General features: G+C 45.8%; 1 protein-coding gene across 1 annotated transcript; it reads left to right on the top strand.

Annotated features, from left to right (window-relative positions):
- The first annotated feature begins 3666 nt into the window (after positions 1-3666).
- TP53INP1 (tumor protein p53 inducible nuclear protein 1) lies at positions 3667-9737 on the top strand. The gene is made up of 3 exons (XM_010228805.2): positions 3667-3946; positions 4440-4791; positions 8835-9737. The coding sequence occupies exons 1-3, from the start codon at positions 3835-3837 to the stop codon at positions 9082-9084; spliced, it is 714 nt and encodes a 237-aa protein (XP_010227107.2). The 5' UTR covers positions 3667-3834; the 3' UTR covers positions 9085-9737.
- The last annotated feature ends 257 nt before the right edge of the window (positions 9738-9994 follow it).

The raw sequence follows: 9994 nt of genomic DNA on the forward strand, positions 1-9994 counted from the left end.
TCAGAATTCAGGAATCAAACAAGCATTATGGTTGGAAAAGACCTTCAAGATTGAGTCCAACCATAAACCCTTCAACCCTACTAAACCATGTCCCCAAGTGTCTCATCTACCCGTTTCTTGAACACTGCCAGGGACGGGCACTCCACCCCTTCCCTGGGCAGCCTGTTCCAATGTTCACCACTCTTTCCATGTAGGAATTCTTCCTGATGTCTAACCTGAACCTCCCCTGGTGTGACTTGAAGCCATTTCCTCTTGTCCTACCGGGAGTTATTCTGGAGAAGAGATCCACCCTCGCCTCGCTAGGAGTTCAGCCCAGAAAATCTTAAAGCACAGCACATTTGAAGTTCATGCAAAAATATTTTGCATCGTAACAGCTGTGCAGTTTTTCAGTCAAATCACGCATTTCAAGCTGATTCCCAGCTGCAAGTAGACGCATTTGAGGCTTTTTACAAAATACACTTTCCCCAGTTTGTACGTTTTACGTGGAAAAGTTTTGTTTGTCCTTACAAGAGAAAAAAAAAAGTGTAGAAAAAGCAGTTATTAGACCCTGAGGTCAGGAACGCTGCAGCAGGAAGGCTGCAGGACGCAGCCCCTGCCAGAGGAACGGGCCGTCCCTGCTCGTTCCCCCGCGGCTGCGGGAGCCCCGAGCCCCAAGCGGCCACTCCCGCCCCCGGGCGCCGCCTCAGCGGCCGTTGCAGCTCAGCGCCGCCCCGCGCCGCCGGGCGGTCACGTGCGTTAGCGACAGCCAATGGCGATGCGGCGCCGCCGCCCTCGCGGCGCCTATTGGCGGCGCGGCCGCGGGGCGGGGCGGGCGCGGCCGTCAGCTGCGCGCCGCGCTATAACAACAAAGGACTGCCGCGGCGGGGCGGGTGGTGCCGTGCGGCGGTGAGGGCGGCTGGGGGACACGGGGCACGGGACGGGGGTTCCTGCGCGTCGCGGGGCAGCGCGCCGGTCCCCGCGGGGCGGAACGGGCGGCGGCTGCGGAGGAGGCCACCTGGCAGCTGCCCGGGCGCCCCCTCGTCCCTCCCGCCGGGCGTCGCGGTGCTGCCCGGTCCCCGCGCGGAGGCGGCGGCGCAGCCCTCCGCGGCGCTCCTGGCCCTCCAGCCGCGGTGGCGCCGGGCAGCGGCTGCCCCGGCCCCGTCCCGCTGCTGCTGCGGGCGGAGGTGCCTCGGCGGGCGCGGGGAGCGGCGCTGCGGGGCCGCCTGGCGGCCGCCGCCGGGAACGGGAGCCGGCGGCTCGGGTGGCTCCTTGGCGCCGGGGTCGAGGCCCCGGCCCGTTGGGGTTCGTAGCGCCGTGTCGCTGCCGTGTCCCGGCAGCGGGAGCTCGCTGCGCTCCTCCGCGGCTCCCTGTGTGGGATCAAGGGCGGCCGCGATCCTAGGGAGGTGCCGGGGGCGCAGGGCAGAGCCCCCGGAGGTCCTCGCTGTGGGCACAGCTGCGGATGTGCTGTGTAGTGCTAGCTAATGTAAAGAAAAATCTAACTTTTTTTTTTCTCCTCCTGCCCAGGCTTTGTGCCAGAAGTGTTATGGATAGATGCAGAAGATAACTGGAAAGCTGCAGGCTCTGCCCTAGAGTGCTGTTTACTCACCCATGGCAAGTTCTGTCTTTGTTTTAAGTATTTAAACCTTTATTGAGGAGATAGATGTTTAGCAACAACTCTCTGTGGAAGTTCTCTGTTTCCGTAGAAAATCTGCCTGGGTTTTGTAATGTCTGTGGTTAAAAAACTTCCCTGCTAATCATTGAAAACAGAATCTAACTGCAAATAAAAGCCTCTGCTGCTGTATCTCCCTGCTGCACATTTAAGAGACAAGGGTAGCTGGTTGTTTGCCTGCTTTCCCACTACATGACTACACTTGTCATCTTGCTTTTTTCCATTTTTTTTTTCTAATCTCTTCTCATACAGTCTTACACTTCTGATCATTCCTTTAGTTCAAGTCTAGATTTGTTTCGATGTTGGACTTCTGCAAGTGTGGTACTAAGAACTAGATACAGACTTAAGGGCTCAGCTTAGCAGTGCTGAAGGGGGCTAATTGGTTAGCCCCTAGTACAAGAGTTTGACTGCAACATATAGCCTGTTCTGGCATTTAACCTTTTTATGCAACAATACAATATTGTTGACATGCATTCAATGTGTTATCTGTAGTACGCTTTTATCATAAATGTAGCTGGTCACTTGTTCCTGTCTAAGAATTACCAAGTGCCTAATTTCTTAAATTACACTACACCTCACCATGTTGCTTTTGACTTGAGAAGACAGTTTTGACTTCTATCTTCCTGTGCGTTTCCAGGAAGGAGGTAGCTCCATTAATGCCTGTGTGCAAGGGTCAGTGTTGCAGGAAGCAGTTGCTCATTGCTACACTTAACAAGTAGGTGATGGAGTCTGGGATAAGACCCCATGTAAGTCTGGGCTAAGACTGCATAGGAGGCAAAAATGACCCTTTAGTATGGGCTGAGCAGGGTATAATGGAGTTCAGTAACACTTTGTGCATTTTTATATATATATATAAATATATATATGTATATATGTATACATATATATGTATACTATATATATGTATAAATGGCTGATTGTGTTTGGAAGTCTGTCTTTCATGACTTGCTTTCTGTGTCTGTGGAGACATTCTTACCCTCACATGAATATCTTTTCCTCTATTTAATTGTTAAAATGGATATTTAATCTCTAGTTGTCCAAAGATGCTATGGTAATTCCAATACAATTTTGGTGAAACTCTAATTTCTAGTTAAATGACTAGATGTTACTCCTACATTGCGTTTAAGTTACTTAGCTATTTCATGGTTTCTGTTTATTTGCTCAATACATAAATATTTTGAGTGCCATTATGGTGATCTGAGAAGGCTGAATGTTCAACTTGTCAGTAGTTAAAGGATTTTTGGTCTTAATTTCCAAATCTAAATAGAGTTCAGGCCTACAGCGATTGTTCCTAAATGTAGATTTAGGGAAATACGCTACTGAGGAACTGTTGCTTTTAATTAAAATATACTGAAGCTACTCTTTTCCCATAGGATTACATAACTGCTGTGGAAAAACTCCCCTGGTAGCTAGGCAGTGAGTGCACTTTGAACCTGAAGAGAGTTTGTTCTTTCCTACTAACTTGTAGGCAGTGGCCCTGAGTCATGCATGATGAGGAGAGAGAAGGGAAAAACGCTTCTGTGGGCACCATGGGGAGCCTTTGGGAGTCTCAGGGGTGCGTTTGTGTGTGCTGAGGTGTGAGGTTCTCCAAACAGAAAAGATGCCGTTTGCTGCTTCAGTCTGTGCATTTGCCCTTCAGGCCTTTCCCTCTGCGCAGGAGGACGATGGGAGAGAGGAAGGCCTCAGATGCAGCATCTCTGCATGAGTGTCCTTGTGTGCCGTTGGCACGGGAGAGCGAGGGTCCGGAGCCAAACAGGCCCCTGCGTGGGAGGAGGGTCGGGGAGGAAGGCCAGCAGCCCTGTGAGGAGACTGAGGGCTTCCTGTGCTATGTGGCTGGGAGGGAATGAGGAGTGCTAGCGAGGCTGTGTTTCCTGCTAGGAAATACTTTCTCTGCTGCCTCAAACTGTACTAATAATAGGTTGTCTGGAGTTTTTGGTGCTTGTATTTGGTGGGCTTTTTTTTTTTTTTTTTCTTACCCTTTGTTCCATAGGGGTGTTTTGTCATCGCTTTGCAGGTCTCACATGAGCTGTTTGCCCGTCATGATTCTGCATGTCCCGTACCTAAGCTGATAAAGCATCTACGCACTTTGCTGTCAAGTCTGTGCCACTCTGCTGATAGAGTCTGAGCTGTGCCTTGAACCTTGGACATAAGGACCTACAAACCAAAGTCTCTTTCCTGCCTCAGTAATGTTCCGTCGGTTAAATAACATGCTCATGGGAGAGATTGATAGCTTGTCCAGCCAGGAGCCTGAGTTCAGTGAGAAAGAAGATGAAGAATGGATTCTGGTTGATTTTATAGGTAAGATGTCTGTCAAAAACAAGTTCTGCCTCCTTCCTGCTGTAGTTGTTTGTTGTACTTCCAGAGAAAGATACCAGTGACTCAGAAGGAACTTCATTCCCCACTGTTTCAGCTTAGGTTAAGTGTGGGGTGCTTTCCAAACAAACCAACCAAACATACTATGTAAACTGATGAGAAAGTGATGTCATGTTTATAAGCTTGACACACTCGGGCTTCAGCAGAACCATTTGTACAGATAAAATATTTGACTTATTACACAATTGTATTGCTTTATTGATAACAGTTGTCTTGCGTGTCTAACATGAGTTGTCAGGGAACTCCCTTTCCCCTCCCCTTGCTTGTAAAAGTTTTTGTGTACATGCTGATAGTGGCTTATTTCTGTTTCTTTGTTTTTTGTATCCTGTTTCTGACTACGTTTGACCTTGCTGTTTTCAATCTTCTGCAACCACCATCGTTCATGGATTCTCCTCCGCGTCCTGCCGCCTGCCTCCAGCGGACACTTGCACTAGCTGCTCCACAGAGGAGGAGGACATCCCCAAGCCCTCGGCTGCGGACAGCTCGCCCGTCTTCCCTTGTTTGCCCGCTCCCTTGGAACACTTGCCGGAGGCTACCGAGTCCTGTTTCATCCAGTTTGATTCGTGCCCCATGGAGGAGAGCTGGTTTATTACCCCTCCCCCGTGTTTTACTGCAGGTGGATTAACCACTATAAAAGTGGAAACCAGTCCTATGGAGAACCTCCTGATAGAGCATCCCAGCATGTCTGTGTATGCTGTCCATAATACTTGCCACAGCCTCAATGAGAGTAGCTGTGGAAAGGAGGAGTTTCACAGCCCAGGTAGTCCCAGGTATGTCCAACTTCTCTTGCCAAACAAAAACTGCTTGCCAAGCACCTCTGACACTAAATATGTCTGGTTTCTACTTGTTTAGCTCGGATACTTAATACTGAATTTTCCAGCTTATTTTAGAGCAAGTGAATAAAGCATGAATACTACGTAAGTTGGGGTAAGGTGGTGAGAGCTTCGTGCCTGCTTAGAGAAACATTACCCAAGATGACCGTGTCAGAAAACAGTTGGATATTTTGAGCCATCAGACTGGCTAGTTAGACACTAAAATGGATGTTTGGGGCCTAACTATTTCCTCATAAAACACACTCCAGTCCCACCGAAATTGGTGGCAATAAATTATGGAGCTGATGATGGAAGCTTGAAAGCGCTTTGGCCCCTCCATAGTCTCTATTTTAGTTTTCATAACCGTTAGTACCCCTTTAGTCACATTAAGGTGAAAGATCTTGCCCTCATTTTGATTGAGGGTGGCAGTCTTGGACACAAACTGATTCAGTGGTAAGTCAGGGTTTGGCGGGTTTGGTTTGTTTCACAAACAAACTGAATTTTCATGAAACTTGTTGCTTACAGGGTAAAAAATTTTGTAAACCTTTAGAGAGGTTAGAAATTTTGCTGCTAGGTTTTATATTATTAAGAGCCAATTGTAGAGAATGACTACAGACCTGTGCTTGTTATTTTTTTGGTGTCAGACATGTAGTGTATACCTTTATACAAACATAATACATACATGTATAAATACAGTATTTGCGGGGGGAGCATCAAGACTCCACTCTTGCCCATGCATACTTTTGTGAATGCTGGTTAGCAACAAAGGTTGATTTTTCTTTGGGGTGTTTACCCTTAGAAAAAAAAAGTTTTAGCATAGTGAGCTTTATCAGATGGAAAACAGTGACAATATAGTGGTGAAGTTAGTCCAGGGACTGAAGTTTTTCTGTACCCGTTAACTCACAAATAGGTCCTTGCTATATTTGAAACTGCTGGTTCAGATGGATGGGTGATTTTGTTATGAGAAGATATATACTGCTGTATAATATTGAAGCATAGCACTGATAAAAATTTCTTGTTCCCCAAGGTTAAGGATCTGATTATTTGGGAAGAATAGCTTGCAGTTTTGAGTATCAAAGATCTGGATTAGCTTAAATCAGTTGAAAGCTCTGAGTACACAGCATCCTTAAAAGTAGGGTCTGAGGGAATATGCAAAATAACTATGTCCTGTTAGGTATGACAGTCTAGTCCAAAGATAGGCCAGTTTATCTACACTAGTAATATCCAGTGGATGGTAACAAGCAAGTCATTTACTGACTTTTTTTAGTGACTTGTGAACCAGGGATGAAGGTATAAATTATTCTAGGGGCTAATCTTGCATCATGTTAAGCAGCTAAGGCACTGGAATGTGCTGGGAAGCTAAAGGTGTGATCCTCAGGAGTGGGGTCAAGTCTTCCTGCTGAGTTTGGTGGTGGTGTTGCTTCTCCGGGGTTCTAGCTTTCTGTGTGAGAGTTGATTTGGGTGGCAAAAGTGGGTATAGTTTTAAGTCTAAAGCTGCTGTAAAGTAGAGAAACAGGGAAAATAAATGACACTGATAATGCATAAAGTTTCTAAAGCTGTATAAAATCTCTAGTGGTTTAATGGTTGGCCATTTAACATTGTAGGGCCAAGAAAAGCTGCTTAAGGCACACTGGCACAGTAAGTACTACTGTTTTGGGACCTGTTTGATTAGTCTGCTAGCGATACTGCTTCCTTTAGAGCCTTCTATGCCAAAACAATACTGGTTTTAGGACTAACCTTTGTGCCAAATGATGTTACTATATCAAGCCTAACTATGTCTGCTTTAACAAACCAAAAATGCTAAATGCAGGAGAATTGCTTAAAATTAAATGGGATATCTGAATCCTTTAATTTTTCTTGCAGTCTCTTCAACTAGCAGGGCACTGCCACTGCTTTTTAGCAAAGTAGATGCTGGGGGCATGTCAGTGCATAATAGCAACAGCTTTAGACCTAGCCCCTCTAAAGGGTCATTTTGACCGCATTGATAAAGGCTAATCAGCCTGCTCTCCAGTGCCTGGGGTTCACTAGTGCCAGGCCCCCAGGAGCAACAACTAGGGTACCAGATGCTGTGTTTCAGAGGAGTCCGCAGCCTTCTAGCAACTTCTCTGCTGTCCCAGCTTTCATGTTAGAGATGGCAAGTAAAAAGTATTGGTTTACAGGCAAGTGCTGGATGAATATTTCATAGCAAAGGGAAAAGGCTGAAGTATCCTGGATCAACTAATTTTTCGTCTTTTATGGAAGAAGTCTCTATTTGCTCCCTGTAAAACCCCTTTCAGAGCAAAAGGATGTTGCTTAAACTTCCCCTCTCCTCCAGTTAGCCGTGTTTGTTCCGTAACAAACCACAGTGCTGTATTGGCACTTGATCCTCATGAGCTTAATGACATGAAGCAAAGGCATGTTCAGGAAATGCCCATCCTAACAGCAGGAGATGTTGAGGCTTCCTAGCGCTTTACAGAATTCCTTAGTAATGCCTCAGTGGGAGCTCCAGCTGAGTGTATTAAATAGTAATTGCCATATCTAGAAAACAGTAGCTCTATATCTGTAGAGACAATGTAAGCTCCATGTAAGCTGAACTACTGTAATTTGTGTAGGAAAAGACCGCTTGCAAATTGATTTGGGCTAACTTGTTCCCCTCTGTTTCTTGTTTCATATTTCCCATGTTAAGTCTAAGCCACTGTCTGAACAAACAGGAAAGCTAGTGTGTCATGCATGGCTCCTCTCGTCCTGTACATCTTGGTCCTTTCAACTGCAGCCACCCAGGGCAGTAAAAACAATTTTGATATTTGAAAGATGGGGGACGCAAAGAGGGAAAGGAGCAGCATTTTCTAGGAGCAAAGCTTCCTACTGAGAAGGAGTGTCCCCTGCAGCATGGCCCAGAGTGGGGGGCAGAGGACCTTGCTCCCGACCCCTTCTTGGGAGCAAGATTGAGGGAATGGACAGGGCCATGACAGGCCAGGCTCCTCTCATGCCCTTTCCACTAGAGCACAGACACCTTAAACAACAAATGCAAGTTAAACCAGGCAAAAGCTGCTGTCCTTTGGTAGCAGTTACCTTAGTGCTGAAGAACAGACTTCCCAAGAGGGCTCTTGCTCATGCTTGAGCAAGCTCCAGCTCTCGCCGCCCTCCTTTCTTGGCATCAGGTGCAGACTAGTAGCTGTCCCCTGGTGGTTGGGGAGAGGAAGAAATAACTTCTCTGCCACATGATTAATGTGGCACACACACTTGGGGTTTGCTTTATTTTTAAATCTGCCAAGCTATTTTTATCTTCACTTTGGAAGCTTCAGGAAGCACCAGTGATTGTTCAGTGAAGTAGGGACATCCTTTCTCAACGTGTCAGTCCCTGCTTGCATTGGCTGCCCTCTTGACTAGTGCATGATGGAGTAGGGATTTACCAAATCTGCTGACTCTTTGCTCATGAAATCAGAGGTCTGGTTGAGGAAAGTTCCTTCTAAGCTATTTCCAGGGTGTCATAACTGCTTTGTCTCTCCTACTCGCATATGAATGTGATTTGGATTTACTTGCATGGCTACCAATCCAAACAAGTATCTTTGCTAGCTCCTTTCCTGTTTTCAGTCTGAGTAACTTATGTCCAAGGTGATCTTTTAAACCAGACATTGTATAGTGAATAAATTCAGGTGTTCCAAGGACCCGTCAGTGTGATACTGCCTCTGACTTGTGCGTGTTGCACTTTGGGGCTGGAGGGGTGGCAAATGAAAGGGCACAGTAGCATAGTATGGGCTCATGGGCATAGCATGGGTTACTGCATTGCCCTTGAGAGGAAAAGGTGAGTTAGCAAACACAAGCATTGCTCATCAGCATGTGTGTGTTTTTTGTTTTTGTTTTTTTTAATTTGGCTTAACATTCAGCCCAAATCTTTGTCCAGTGTAGTAGCATAAGGGTTCCCTTTTGAAATGCTGAATGTCACCATTAATGTTCTCATGCCCTCTTTATAACTTTGATATCTCTTCCAAAAAGACTGATTTATGCTTACTATGTTTTAGAATGGAGGCCCGAAATGAAATGGGACAGCATGTTCACTGCTACGTGGCAACTCTTACTACTCGTTCAATTTTTCTGGAAAAAAACAAGAGCTTTCGCCCTACCTGCTGGATAAAGGAACGTAATGAAAGACTCTGTCCCACCAGGAACGGTCTCCGGCGCCAGAACCTCGCCAGGGACGGCGCCTCCCGGCGGCTCCGGCACCACGGACTCTTCGTTCACCAGCCTTGCCAGCGCCAGTTCAATTACTGAGGGCTCTCATGGTTTTAATCTATTTTTGTGTTTTTATTAGGTTGCTCTTGTTTCCATGCATAGATAATAAGTGTGGTCAATCTGAAGCTGATCATCAGTTCCTCAGCCACCATCATTACTAGCATTATGCCTGTTTGAAATGACACGTGCATCTCCAAACATGTGAGTCCTAAATGGTGATGTTAAGTATCAGTGTCCTGGAAGCCTATCAGTACAATAGTTTGTGTTATGTTTTTATAAACTATGATGTGTAGACGGATTTTTAGTTGGTATTCTAAAGAAACTTTTAACTGGTGGAAAAATCGGTTACACTTTTGCATTAATCAAAATGGAGTTAGAAAATTTGAGGTTAGCTGTATGCTTTAATGACCAGAACTTGACAGCTTGCATATTTACATTCAGCATACATGATTACACTCTAACAAAAAACCATAGCTGCCAATGGATATTACCTTGCTGTGCTGCACTCTTGCAAGAAGAACATCTGATCTACGTGGCCTGGTACCTGCTTGCGCTAAGAGCGGAGTCAGTAGGTGTCAGATACTTTATCTGGGTATCAGAAAAGGGTTAAATGCCCCCAATATTTCTGCAGTACAGCATGACACTGGTGTTACAGATGTAGTACCTCACAGTGGAGTGAAAGGAGAAGTAGACCTATGGGGTAAGTGTAGACATATAATGTAGAGCCAAATTTTATCCAGTAGTTTGAGTTCTCTTTTTTTTCTTTAATGTCTTGTTATTTTTTTTCCACTCTATTCTATCCTTGGAAAAAGATTTAGGAAAAAAAAAAAGAACAAACTAACCTGTTGTGGTCAATCTGTAGTCTATCTAAGGGAAAAATGGATGGGTCAGCTGTTCCTTCTTAAAGAAGTTAAGCTGATGGATGGCTACTTCTGAGCTGCTAACTGCT

The sequence above is a fragment of the Tinamus guttatus genome, unplaced genomic scaffold (assembly GCF_059628265.1).
Source record: "Tinamus guttatus ecotype Peru unplaced genomic scaffold, ASM5962826v1 Tinamus_guttatus_pri_ptg000510l, whole genome shotgun sequence".
In the NCBI taxonomy this organism is placed as follows: Eukaryota; Metazoa; Chordata; class Aves; order Tinamiformes; family Tinamidae; genus Tinamus; species Tinamus guttatus.